This window comes from Styela clava, chromosome 13 (assembly GCF_964204865.1).
Source record: "Styela clava chromosome 13, kaStyClav1.hap1.2, whole genome shotgun sequence".
Lineage (NCBI taxonomy): Eukaryota > Metazoa > Chordata > Ascidiacea > Stolidobranchia > Styelidae > Styela > Styela clava.
The window spans coordinates 11,682,469-11,697,170 of NC_135262.1; the positions used below are offsets into that span (position 1 = coordinate 11,682,469).

The window sequence follows — 14,702 nt, forward strand, 5'->3', positions numbered from 1 at the left end:
TAATAAATTGAGTAGGTAATGCCACATCGGAGTTATTACGGTACTTTCAAATAATAAGTAGCTTCTTGCATATAGTTAGATGTCAATGACTGGTACAAGGCCTAGTTCTGAGCAAAAGGTAGAATAAGTGTCGTATACCAAATAACTATAGCTCATGAAAGACCTCGGCGAACGTAGTCCTTTCATACAAACTTATTGCTATAGAGAAAAAAAATTTACCCGCTTGATTTCGATTCACATGCAGTATTTTATGTAATTATGTTATTATTTCGGATACTCAGCGATTCAAATCCATTAACAGCTAGTTGCATCTTCAAACGTTGTATATCGTATTATGATCGTATTTTGAAATATATATTGACTAATATATCTTATAATATATAACTAAGTAACTAATATATAACTAATATAACATCGATATCTTACTACATATCATTGCACGATAGTCAACTCCAGCAGTAACGTGGGCATGATATACCGTATTCCATAGTAATGAGGGCGTTGGTATTTTTTATTAAGTGTAAAGCAAATTATTTCTGCTCGTGGGCAGGCAAGCTGGATGACGTAATCTTTTACCGTTATGCTTTATTTAGTTTGATAAACCCAATGTATAATTTCTCATATCTAGTTCAATTAGACGGCATTGGGGTTTTCTGCGCTGTCTGGTTTCGACGCATCTATTTATATATTGTTTTTGTGTTTACTCATGCAACCGTTGGTTGTATTAAGTCAATTTCTGATCTTGGAAATCGTGGTAGCCTGATAATTTAGGTATGGCCGCTTTGGTTCACTAGCTATGATAACAATTTACTTCATAATTTCTATCTATCGCGGACCTTGAATCCCCGAAAGAATATAATTGATCGGTCCCGCGTGTGTGTGTGTATATCTATATAAGTTGCTCATATCATTTATGTTTAATATTTTCTATTTAAGCAATATTCACTATATACGATATGTTTAACACTGTATTGCATACGATTTTCACTATGTTCTAATCAGACTATCATTTAGAAATTGAGCTACATCATACAGCGTGATATTCGTGAAATTGAATTACCTCTGTTGACCTTTGTTGTCAACTGTGAATCAATTGCACAAAGCGGGAAACGATACGCCAGTCATTGACGCCAGTCACAGTACTGCATAGACGAAGATGGTCCAGACGGACAAGCAACAGTACAAACGCATCAGGCAATATGTTATAAGGACATTTATTTTGTAGGTGTTTTCGCATGCTATCACAAAATAAAATTCGAAAGCGTGGTGCGGGAAAAGGATATTGGATAGGGTAAATATACGTAATTTTGTAGACGAAAATGTACGGCTTGGCACACAAATTATACAGTTTGAGGGTAATTTTTGTGAATGCTAAAAAAAAATTTTTTTCACAAGGCCGTTTCGTAATTTCACTCTGAGGATGACTCTACAATTATTTCACAAATTGATATGTAGGAAAACATAGGGTAGTTTTTTAAATGTATTGAAATGTCCTTCTCAATACTGGCAGATTTTGCCGATTGCATTAATCGATCGTATTTACTCTAAATATTCCATTGCTTTGTATGTATTATTGTACGCCTGCCCATCGTGGTAATAACATTATGTTTTGGAAGAAATGTTCCATGACTTCTTTTGAATATGGCCATAGACGCACCTTCACTAGTGCGGAAAGATCTACTATGTTTATTCAGCCTATATGAACTGACTGTTCCATCTTAATTAAGCGAAGAAAACGATAACCCAAATCACTATATTGTGTAGTGTTTTGCCGAATTAATATGCATTTTATCGTAATCATAGATTGTAAAACACGATGATTAATGTTAGCGTTTAGTTTTTACGTGATAGACACCACATTGCTGCATGATGGCTAGAAGAAGAGGCGAGAGATCACTACAGAAGGTATTGAATGATTGTCAAGGAAACTTTCTTGAAGTTTGTGAAGATTGTTTCAAACTGGATCCTCAAATTATCGCAGAAATAGATAAAAGTGAGTTAATATTGAATCTTTTCACGTGGACAAAATACCGTAAACAGTTTCTATTTAGATAGCTCGAACCTCTATTGAAAGAATATTATATTATGCACAATATTTGTGTGGGCTCTTACTGTAGAAAGAAATTATATTGCTATGCCATTCTTAATTGTTGTATTTTGAGATGTAGAATATAAATCAAAGCTTCGGAGTTTAAAGAAAATTTTCATAGTCATTCAAAATTTTACGCACTTAGGATTTGAAAAAAGGTTGGATTGCACCATCAAATGTTGTCAACTTTAGGAAGAGTATAATATTTAGACTTACAACCTTCGAGAAATCCAATATACTACTCTGACAACAAAGCCCTGAAATAAACATAATAATATTTTTTCATACATTCCATGGCATTTTATTTTGATTGGTAACTATAAAAATACATGCATATTAAAATTGATTTTTCTTCTAGAGGCCTCCAATCATTGCTCATTTAATTATGCATTACATAGACATGAGTCAAAAAAGTTTTTAAAAATATGAATGATAATGACTAACTATTATGACTGAGGTGAAAAACAAATCAGTTAATATATAATAAAAAAGTATTAAGGTATAATAAAAAAGCAGAATTTGACTCATTCAGTTGATTGCTTCCTTGTTAATGATGTTCCCAATATGCTTACTCAGAAAGATTGTTAAATTCTTCAATAAATTAGGATTATTGTTTTTTATTTTTCCAATGATTGTAAAATTTGCCACCATATAGGTTACTAAGAATTATGTTAATGAACATATTATTTATTCTAATTATAGTTTTCTATAAGTTTTTTTATGAGCTTTGTCCACTTCAATTTTAAATTTTTTTTCTGAATTTGTTTTCTATAGACATGAGTCAAAAAAGTTTTTAAAAATATGAATGATAATGACTAACTATTATGACTGAGGTGAAAAACAAATCAGTTAATATATATTAAAAAAGTATTAAAGTATAATAAAAAAGCAGAACTTGACTCATTCAATTGATTGCTTCCTTGTTATTGATGCTTCCAATATGCTTACTCAGAAAGATTGTTAAATTCTTCAATAAATTAGGATATTTGTTTTTTATTTTTCCAATGATTGTAAAATTTGCCACCTTATAGGTTACTAAGAATTATGTAAATGAACATATTATTTATTCTAATTATAGTTTTCTATGAGTTTTTTTTATGAGCTTCCTCTATTTCAATTTTAATCTTTTTTTCTGAATTTGTTTTCTGTTCACCCCCTTTATCTGTCATTGATCATTCATTCATTATTAATGATGGTCGTGCATCTTTGTTAATAAAATTTCAATACCTGAGTCAATACCTGAGTTAATTCCAATACCTGAGGTAATACCTGAGTCAATACCTGAGTTGATAATCAATACCTGAGTTAATTCCAAGAATATGCGCTATTGTAAATTTATTATTTCTAAGCTGTTTCATTGACTGAAATGACATTAATCTGTTCATTTGGAATTACCACTGATACAAATATATAAATAATTTTATTTTACTTTTAAAAGACTCTAAATTACTTGCATTATTTGTATTTTATTTAGGTCGTGGTTCTCATTGTCCCCACTGTGATGGCGACAAAATAATTCTGGTGTATGAAACTAAATCAACCAATAAAAAGGATTCCATATTTTATGAATATCAAACCATACGTAAAAGAATGTCAAAACATCCTAAAGCAAACAGATATTGCAAGTAAGATTAAGAAATTGTATTTCATTATCAATAAAAAACTAACTGACTAAGAGCAATATTCACACAGCTTCGAGATATGATTCATCATTGTCCTATCTGCTCAACATGAATCATTTTTTATTAAAAACAACAGATTTTGTACAGTAAATTTGGACCTACACAACAAACCATTTTAATTAGTCATGACTCATGACTATACATTACGCGTTTGCTTTGTAATTCATCAAGCCTTATGCGTGTGTGTATTCCATCTTCATTTCAAGGCTAATTTACATTGTTTTAATGAACTGTGAAAATCAAATAAAAAACATTAATACACCCGACATGGACTGGTAACTTAGAGGGTCTTTGGTTTGCGAAATGCTTGAGCTGTCTTATCAGATTTCCTCTCCCTGGGATAAAAATTTAAATCTTATCCTATCCTTTAGCCAAAGAAACTCATGTGATCAACAAGCCTGCAGATTTGTTCATACATATTTAGAGATGAAAATATGGATTTTGGAATCATGTAGAATAACTCGAAATACTTTATCACAACATTCAAAGAAGAAATGTGCTCGAACAAAAAGTGAGCTGTACCTAAATGTAGATAATATATTGATACCCTGCTTTGCGGTTGCATCAATATAAACTTTGGGGCTGGCAACATTGCTGGACTGGTATCGCGGAGTGCATACATTTGGAACAAATAATTGGATAACTATCGCTATATCCAGGATACACTGGCAACTGAGAGACAAGTTGCGAGGCAGGAATAAGCTCTCTTTTCCGCTTTTTCTCTCTCCTTCAATTAATTCGAAAATTTTATTCTGTTACATGTATCATCAATATCTGTCTTTTTAGGAATTCAAGTACTGAATAGTACGGGATGTTTATTCTTCTAGTATTTACTGGAACCAATAAAACTAACACAGACAATCCAAAGAATCTATTTCGAATTTCACATTTCCAAATAGTTTTGCATTTGAGTAGCATAAATTATCATAAATGTTCTAATTATCATTTAATAATTGCTATGGTTAAAATTAACCCATAAGTTAGTAAACTCAGTAATAGCAGCCATTGTACATATCAGAATTGGAACAATTCTGGATATTTGCTAAGATATTATGTCGTTAAACTTTTTCTTGGTCAGATAAAATTGAATTAATATTGAAGTTTTTTTTTTCAAAATACGAATTTCAATATCGTTGTTGCAAACTTGCATTATAACACCTTGTCTTATACTGATATTTTTACTTGAAATTTTTTAATACAGTTCTAGAAAATTAGTTTTAGTATTTTGTGAATTCAAATATGGGTATTTCATTGCAGATATTCAATATCATTGTTTCCACTGTTCTTGTAACTTTGATGACTATGCAAGCTACTCAACTCATTTGGAATCACAGCTCCATACTCATATGCAAAAAATAAAAAGAAAGTATATTGTTTGGAAATATAAGGATTTTCCAGAGTCTTTCGATGTAAAAATATGTGCAAAGTGAGTGGCAGTACTGTAATTGTCAACATGAGTGATGAATCTCGTCGAATTTAGCAGTTTTATTGTGCGTCTTAAAAAAATACCTACCGGTACTTCAAATAGTATATATATATATATAATTTATTTTCATGGAAAGTGTCACATTTTTGGTTTGAATGAGAATTTAGACAAGCATTCTGATCATAGTCATACCTCAATCAGAAAGGGCCAGAAGGGCCAAGTTTATTAATATGCAAACATAAGCACAACATGCAAGTGGAACTTTTTTTTATTTTACTGTCTTATATATTGCTTTAGGTTACCTGTGGCCTATCAAAGCTGATTTACTTTTAAAGCGACTCATTCGACTCATTGCTTCTTATTGATATATTCATTATATACAATATTCTGATACTCTTTTAGTATTGAGTTCATTTATTTCTCTTACAATCTGTGGGATCATCGTGCTTATGATTTTTACAAAAATATAATTAATATGATGAATTCACATCTACACTTAGAATGCCATTTTCCATATTTTATTTTTTACTTTATGTTTGACATGTTCAGGGAAAATGATCATCATGGGTATTTGAGTTGTGAGTTTGCTCACAGTAATCTGGAATTAGAAGAATGGAGAATGAGAAGAAATATCGTTGCAGCAAGAAACTGGTAAAATAGACTAAATAGATTCTATGCTATGGAATTAGAGTATCAAATTCGATTTCGTTACTGTTAGTGCTAATTCATAACAGCAGTATTATGCGGTTTGGGTCTGTGGCTTCATTGAGTGGTTAAAGAATTGAGAATTTTGAGTAGTTGGTATAAAATATAGAAAATAAGCTTTCATCGCATTTTTATTTTGGTGACACAGTGGTACAGGTAGGATTTACAGGTATTTGTATAAAGTTTTTCAGAAAATACTTCAGCAAGTAATTACATTGATGAACTCATTAAAAGAACTCAAAAGCAGCAACTTCAGGTCAGTAAACGGATTGCAATTATCTGTAGGATGGTGCTGTGACATTTTGTCCTAGTATATAACTCTTAAATATTTGTTGTTTTATTTTTGAAGGAACTTGATGCAATACTTGAGAAGAAAACCATTCATATCGATGACAGAACCGCTAACTGGAAATTTCGTATATCTAATAATTCAAAGGTATTTTTTGTTTTAGTTTATGAAGTCTTCAAACGGAAGATTGTAAGTCTATATTTAAAAAATTATATATTTCTCTCAGAGGAGTCACAGGATGACAACTGCAGCATTAAAAGCTATAACCAATATGGGCAAGTTGGTATATATTGGTTGACATTGGACTTGGTTGTATTTAAGTGATTGCTGTCAGTCTAACAACTTTGTAAAAGGAAATTCTTCAAAGTAAAAAGCTGAACCATTTCGTTCTATAGCAGAAAAAAAATGTTAGTCTTTAAACTTGCATTATATCATATTTACCATTTCCAGTTCATTTTTCAGATTGAATATGCTGCTTTTTTGCAACCAGTTTTTAAATTGAAATATTCAGCTGCAAAAGTTTATACTCAGCATGTAGAAATCAGCAGCAATACCACTGCATTTGATGTAAGTAATTGTATGCGTCAGACGGTCAGGGTGATCCAAACTGTGTCAAGTGAGCCACATACGGGGCCGAACAATACATTGTTTTGCTTTATATATCTTCCCTAAAATAAATAATAAAAATGCCACCGATGCAATATAACAATAGCCTGATTAAAAAGGTAAACTCTCATTCAATAAAATATTCAAAGTATCTACATTTGCAGTGTTTTGATCACTTTTAGGTTTTTCCAACTGCGGCCTGCAAGGTCTCCTCAAAATTTTTTGTGACCCTTCAATCTCGCAACCTTAGACCATACTTTATTTTAGTTTAATCTTTTGGGATTGCAAACTTATCACTATGTACACCAGACCAAAAGTATCACTTATTTAACATTTTCTCTGACTTGTCGACTTAAGTAACATGTATCTAGAAACATGTACATGAAAAAAGACAAAGTAGAAAAATATCCAATAGAAGGTTGTATTAGGGTCATGTCATCATCAACCATTTTTTGTTTGGTTAATTAACAGGTTCAGTTTGAAAATCCTGGAATATATGGAGAATATAGTGGAACTTTGGTGTTTGATGTTGGGCCATCATCACCGTTGCGAATTCTTAATATAAATGTCACTGTAGCATGTTCTGGCATACAAACACCACAAATTGAAGTTTTGAATCAAGATTGGAGTGTTAACAGGTATTTGTTATAAAAACACTCTGTTTCTGTTTATATTTCATGATATTTTAAAATCATTGAACATTTTCAGAGTTGTCATTGAGTATCCCGAAGAGGTCTTAAGTGAGGTGCAATATGAAAACAATATAAAAGAATTGCAAAACAAATACAAAATACCAAAGGCAGAAAAACTGGATGATATTTGTCTAGATGACTTAACACCAGAAAACTATGCATATCAAATGCACAATTTTTTGTATAAAGAAGAAGCTGCAAGGCAGTCTGTACTTACAGGGTAAAATAATATGATAGATCAAAAATAGCCAACACCAGATCAGAAATATAGCTGATTTATTCTACAAATCAATATACAAAATTTTGTTGGTCGAAAAAATGATATATATTATGATTATTAATCTATGCTGAAATAATAAAGTAGAATATTAGTACTTCCCGAAAAAAAGAAAGCTATTTTAAAGGCTATAACTATATAATAAAAATGGGAATTTTGGGAACGCATCTTCACTAAATATAACAAATATGAATTCTTCTGAGGTAGAGGAATTGAGGTGTCATACTGGTTAATCTGTTATTCATTCATAATGAATAAACAAAGTTGGTAGAGAAAGCTGTAGGTTACTAGTGACTTTACGAATTACCAAGAATTATTAATAAATCCTGAAATACTTATTCACTTAATTCTTTTAATTGAGTTCCTAACTGCAGTTACAAAAATTAGTGTTTATCTGTAATATCTATAGAAATTTTTTTCAACAGATTGAATATTGAATCTGAGCTGGTATTTTCAAATCATGTGTTTCTTCAAAGTGGGGATTTTATAGGATCAAGAAATTCAAAACAACTGTTTGCTCAATTCTCTAGTCCTGTCAGGTAATATTATTGCCTTTCTGCCAAATGAAACTGGTAAAACAATGAAAGCAAGTTGTGTGTTATATACTTTGACTTTTCTGTTACTTCAGGTCAAAAATGTTGTAGCTTTTTATGCTTTTGTTGGTTAAAATTTTACCGATTTATTTCATATTGATTCTATACATACAATCTTTGTAAAGCATGTGCCAGTCAAGGTTAGAATGACATTGATTTTTTTGTGTTGAATATTATACCAATTGCTAAACAATTGCATTTTATGTTACTGTTTCTGAAATGTGTGAATTTTCAATGTTCTAATGGATCTCAATTAGAGAGGTTTGTCACAACGATCACTTTATATAAATATGAATTGATAATATTAGTGTTATTTATATATGGCTAATATCTGAAGTTTTGTACCTTTTTTGCCTGCAGACTTTCAGCTGATTCTGACGAAGGAGGGTTAATTAGAGATAGCTGTTCAAAGGTAAATTAATTTTAGTTGACCAATTATTCAATTAATTGCCAAGACTTTTACCGTAAGATTCAATAGTATAGAATTCAATTCAATAACTGAAATGGAATATATATAGTATATAAAGCCAGGAAGGCAGAAAGCACTTTGTTTAATGTTCCTTTTTTGCATTTTATGACGATTATTATCAATCCAGGTTCTCATTGGTATGAAAGAAATCTCTGCTATAGCATATGAGTGCAAGATCAAAATGTGGGAGAAAAACATCATTTACATTTATTTGTCTGAGAGGTTTGTAAATACTATTCAATAATTATTTTTTTTGTGTATGTATATTGTTGCGGTTGTGTGCATTGCGTTGGATATTCTGTGTTATAAAATTTTGTGCATGTGCACATATGTGTGTTTATTAGTCACAAATACCAATTGCTTGGAATACTCACAGGGATTGCTGCACCTTTAATATTCAAAAGATATAAGTATATAAGTATTTTTTCTGAAAAGGCTAGGCGGTTTGGCGCATCTTTCTAGGCATTAAGAATTCGCTTGCCACAGCACTTCTGATTTCCTTGCATGGGTTCACAGGTTTGAATCCTGCTGGGGATAATTATGTGCGAGGGGTTTTTCAGACTCCTCGCTGTCGTAGGGTGGTTCATGTAACCACTGGTCGGTTAAGGCTTCCAAGTCCGTGCATCTCAAAAGAAAATAACTGGCTAAGTAATCCCATACCCAACAAGGACTGGTAACCAGACAAGAGGCCGTTGTCACCTTGAGATAAGCCGCGATATGGGCTTTCTTCTCCCATGGAATAAATATGTGAATCCTAATTCTAAAAATTCTTTTTTCCAAACAAAAATAATTTGAATTGTAGAATCTCTGCTAATAAACTTTTTTTCATTTTTGAAGATGTGTCAGAGAACTCAAACTGAGTTCCGGTGACAAAAGAACTATGATTGTTCAGTTCAAATTGAACAGGAGTATTTTTTGTCTAAGGCATTTTGCAATAGATAACTTGGGTCCCAGAATGAATCTTATTTGCCCACTAAAAAAAGCATATGCAAGATTGAAACAATCTACAAGTGAAGTGCATGAATTGGATGAAAATCAGGTTTGTGATATTGGATAACTTTTGATTGTTTTTTCTATGAATATAAATATTTATGTCAACTTTTTTTCAATTATTTTCGATGTTTTTTTCCATAAATCTGAGTTTAATTTGAAAATAATTTTTTTTTCTGATTGGATGACTCATTGATTACCCTTGTTTTGTCTACTATTGAAAAGAAATTCCTAGATTGTTTTCAAAATGTATTGTCATTATTTTTTAGAATAGTGTCCTTCAAGGAATTCTCAGTATGAAACTAAACAGTCGGTTTGATGCACAAGACAATAAAAGCTATCCACCACTTGTTGTTGCTGGACCTTTTGGAACCGGAAAAACACACACTATCAGAAATGTAATTTTGAATATCTTGGAGTGTAACGGCACTGATTCGAGGATACTTCTTTGCACACATTCAAATGGGTGAGATATTTTTTATTTCAATATTTTGTTAAAATAACAACTTAATAGTCTCAAATTCACGGAGGTTTGGAAGGTTTAAATTTCCTAATCTAATTTTCAGTGCTGCTGATCTGTATATTAAAGATATATGTCATGATCCTCGCTGGCTTGCTTGGAAAGATAAAATTTTACGTGTGATGTATCATGGACGGGATTCAAGAACAGTTTTGGTATATTTTTTGTTATAGGTCAATCCAGAATTTTATCATTATCTTAGCAGGAAGGATGATAAAAACTGGATTTCCTTTTTCAAACTTTTCATCTAAAGATACGCTAATAACAAATAAATTGCTGATAGGAGAGTTGCAATATCTATCCATACACTAAGGCTACATTTGAATATTTGTTGATAATAAAACTTATGAGGTGATAATAGAGCTCTTATGAAAAAGATTTTATATTCATTCTTATTTTTAGGTTAAAGAAGTGAAGAATTTCTGCCTATTCACAAATATCCATACATTCCGTTATCCAACCCTTGCAGAAGTTCGTAAATACAAAATTGTAATCACAACATTTGCTACATCACCTGCACTTGGTCCACTTGGTACTGGACTACATGGGAATGCTTTCACTCATATATTTTTAGATGAGGCATCACAGGTACAATAGACTGGTATACCTTTTTATTTTAGAAAGTGTTGTTATTTACCCTGTTTTATAGCAGCGAATTTTATTTACCGAGCGTGTTTGGCATGGAGAATACGCTTACCATCACACCACTGATTACTGTGCATGGGTTTGCATGTTCAAATGTCATGGGGGATAATTATAAGCTAGAAGATTGCTGGTGGTTGATGTGATAGCTGGGTGGTAACAGCTTCCTCCACCATCAGGTCCATGCATCTGAAACAAAAACAGACTAATTTCATACCCATAGACTCGTAACCAGACAAGGGGCCGTGGTATGCCATGGGATAACCCCATCTTATCAGTTTTCATCACCCCCACGATTTCTATACAAGTTCTATAATTTGTAATTATAATTTGATTCTATAATTTTGCAGGCTATGGAACCAGAGGTCATTATGCCAATCTCACTTGCTAGTGTGACAGATACAAAGATAATTATCGCTGGAGATCATAGACAAATAAATGAAAGAGTAAGTGTTCTTTGTATCAACTAAACCCTGTTAGCTACATTTGGATCTGATTCATTCAAACCTATTTTATAGTGTATAAGTATTACATATCAAATAAAAATCCTGTCTTGACAGATGTTTCTATCTGATAAAGTAAGAATTCCAACTTTACTAGAGCGGATGTATGAAGCATATTCTGAATCGTTGAGAAATTATAGAATCCTTCTTTGCAACAATTATCGGTGAGCCAATAGGAACAATCTTTACGTTACTTACAACTCTAATTCATCTCCTTTTATTCGTGACTTTTTGATCTTTATTATGAAAATGATTTTTATGATAAAATGATAATTATTTATATGTTATGTTTTTATATGAAGGACTTAAAATAATCAAAAACTAGTTGCTTCTCACATATCATTAGATATCAGTGAGGCTTGTAAAGGGTCTTGTACACACCAAAATACATTAATAAATTTATCAGGTTGTCTGTCAAATTCATTTTTCACATGATCATGTCCAGCATTTCTAAACGTTTTGAATCTGCATTGCAATAATGTTTATACTGCATTGTGAGATTGATTTTATGAAAATATTATTTCATGCAGAATTTTGATGCAATATTGATAAAATGATTTTCATTAGTTATCTTGTGTTGAATATATATCTATTTTATTATTCTCAGATGTGTTGATGGGATTTTGCAACTTATTTCTGAGTTGTTTTATAAAAAAGGTATTTTGAAAAAGACTGGCAATGTACAATGCATTCCTGGATACAGTTCGGTGCAGTTTATACATGTTCAAGGTATATTGAGTTTTTTTTTAACAAAAACATAATATGTTTCAGATGTCTGATAATCCCCTTCTAACTACCAAGAGTACTAAATGCTAAAAGTTTATTCAACTTCTAGCATTTGTTTTAACACAATTGAGGACAACCAATATTTTTGTTGATGTTATCTAATATATCTTCATGCTCATTCATTATATCTTTTTGTATATTTACCTAGGAAAATAAAAAATGATGGAATAGCTAAATTACATGACAAACTTCCATACAGTTTTTATCAGTCCAGTTTTGTGTATGGGAATGGCTAAGAAGGTATTTGTTCTAAATGCATGGAATTGGATGGTTAAGGAAGTCATACCCAACTGAAAGTTACTTGCCACAAAATACAAGACAATAGCAAACATGTACCAAATACTCAGCATAATGTATCAGATTCTTTCTAATTCTAATTCATTCACGTATTTGAAAAATGTTTTTTCAGTCACTTTCATGTTATGTTCAGGTGAATGCAGAATTCTGGATTCTGGAGATTTCATTAATGTATCAGAAGCTGAGCAAATTTTACAGAAAATTGAAGAACTCATCTACCATGTTGATCCAACTGAGATTGTTGTTACAACTGCTTACTCAAGTCAAGTCTGTATCAACATAATTTATATATTTATTCTTCTTCACCTTTTAAATTGGCATTTGAATAGAATACTTTTCATATGACATTCAATTATGTACTTTTCTTCATTGATCTTGTTTCTAGGTTACTCTGTTGAGAGATTTGTTGAGAAAGAAAGGATACAGATCGGTTACTGTACATAATGCAAGAAATCTTCAGGGTAGGTATTTTTTTGCGTGCGTAGAGCTGTATTTTACTAGTTCTTTACTTGGTATTTTGATACTCTGGGTAGTGCAAGTTTTCTCAAATCTGTCGGTATAATTTTCTTGTGGTGTCCGAGTTTTTTTCAAAACCAGAGGAAACATTTCATTGAACAAGATATATCTCAATAGGTTCAAGGTACATGGGAACAAATTAATTATCTCTAACAAGAAGAACCTGAACACTCAAACAAAATTTTTAAAAAATTGTGTCATATGCTACTTCATGACCAAAAATAAATTATTAAAAACAGAAAAAAATACTAAAGAATCTGTGAAATCGTTTTAGCTCTACAGTACAAGGTTGTGATTCTCAGTTCTGTATTAAGAAGAGTAACTTGCCTTTCATGTATTGGCAAGAATTTCGGATTTTTATCTGACGGAAATCTTCTCAATACTGTTTTAACAAGAGCAAAATCGCTTGTCATTGCTGTTGGAGATGCAGTTACTTTATGTTCAACTGGTAACTGTGATAAAAAATGGAAAACATATATTGAGGTAAAAATGATTAAAATTTTTTAAGATTCTTGATTGTTTTTAAATATTTCACTTTATAATTAACTTCCCCAGGCCCACCTCATTTTTTCATCAGAAGACACACCAAGTTATGATACCGAAGGCTTTAACTGAGCGCAAGCTATAGACTTGTGAGTCTACTGAGACTATCGCACACAAATGATAACATTTTTTTTATTATGCTATCCATTTTTAAGGCAGCTTTCAGTGATTCGAGTAATTGCTCCTAATTTTAGTTTCCATCTTGTAACACATTTTAAATTATGTCTTTGTATTATATATTGCTCTCAAATTTGATTTGTGTCAGTTATTTGTAACTCTTCTATTTTTGTTATTATATTGAGGCTCTTTCCGAATTTTTCTATTATTCAATCTTTACATTCATAGGGTCATCCTTGACAAATTACAGCTAATGCTTTTTTATTCTTTTCAGCACTGTGAAAATTCTCAAACAATTTATCCTCAACACATATCTTTGAAGTCAATAAAACAAGAAATTCAATTTGCTAAACTCGATCTTAGAGCTACTGCAAGTGAATTCATACCCTCCCATCTACAAAATGATACAGTAAGTGCATTATATCATACATGGCTACTTTGAAACTTGTGAGGATTGATACTGTGCGAAATTCCTCGCCCTGGCCGGATGGTCTATATCTAGCAATATATACAAAATATGGTAGGGATACCATCCAGATAAATCATTATATTTTCTTCCATAAGATAAATTCTTGATTCTAAACTTTATCTCTTGTTAGATATTGTGAGATACTCAAGTGATACTTGTGGTTTAAACACAACTATCATGTCTGTTAATATTAACACATAATTCAAAATTCAAACAATTTTCCCTATTACAGAAAATTTTGTAATAAATAAGGTTGTTCACTCACTGAAGACTGATTGGAAACGTTATTTCTTTAAAAAGTTTAATTTATTATATTGAGCAAAGTTGTTTATTAATTATTTCAAGAATGAAATATCAACATTGCAGTTACTTTTACAGAGTCAGTCATCACATTCAGAATTACAGCCCTCCACAGAATTGGATGAGGAATATTTGGAAGAAGAAAATAGCGATCAGAGCTTGAGCAGTTATGATGATTCCTATTCTGATGT

General features: G+C 31.4%; 1 protein-coding gene across 1 annotated transcript in view; it reads left to right on the forward strand.

Annotated features, from left to right (window-relative positions):
• The first annotated feature begins 1,395 nt into the window (after positions 1-1,395).
• Positions 1,396-14,702, forward strand: part of LOC120333388 (3'-5' exoribonuclease HELZ2-like) — a 41,564-nt gene continuing 28,257 nt past the window's right edge. Inside the window, exons 1-25 of the mRNA XM_039400800.2 lie at positions 1,396-1,993; positions 3,564-3,714; positions 4,143-4,282; positions 5,029-5,197; positions 5,747-5,848; positions 6,086-6,158; positions 6,252-6,338; positions 6,654-6,758; positions 7,269-7,435; positions 7,506-7,709; positions 8,192-8,305; positions 8,720-8,771; positions 8,956-9,050; positions 9,666-9,867; positions 10,088-10,284; positions 10,385-10,493; positions 10,741-10,926; positions 11,331-11,426; positions 11,541-11,647; positions 12,091-12,212; positions 12,700-12,833; positions 12,952-13,027; positions 13,357-13,565; positions 14,017-14,151; positions 14,590-14,700. Coding sequence (XP_039256734.2) covers positions 1,867-1,993; positions 3,564-3,714; positions 4,143-4,282; positions 5,029-5,197; positions 5,747-5,848; positions 6,086-6,158; positions 6,252-6,338; positions 6,654-6,758; positions 7,269-7,435; positions 7,506-7,709; positions 8,192-8,305; positions 8,720-8,771; positions 8,956-9,050; positions 9,666-9,867; positions 10,088-10,284; positions 10,385-10,493; positions 10,741-10,926; positions 11,331-11,426; positions 11,541-11,647; positions 12,091-12,212; positions 12,700-12,833; positions 12,952-13,027; positions 13,357-13,565; positions 14,017-14,151; positions 14,590-14,700 — 3,270 coding nt within the window. The 5' untranslated portion in view covers positions 1,396-1,866. The remainder of the gene's footprint in view (positions 1,994-3,563; positions 3,715-4,142; positions 4,283-5,028; positions 5,198-5,746; positions 5,849-6,085; positions 6,159-6,251; positions 6,339-6,653; positions 6,759-7,268; positions 7,436-7,505; positions 7,710-8,191; positions 8,306-8,719; positions 8,772-8,955; positions 9,051-9,665; positions 9,868-10,087; positions 10,285-10,384; positions 10,494-10,740; positions 10,927-11,330; positions 11,427-11,540; positions 11,648-12,090; positions 12,213-12,699; positions 12,834-12,951; positions 13,028-13,356; positions 13,566-14,016; positions 14,152-14,589; positions 14,701-14,702) is intronic.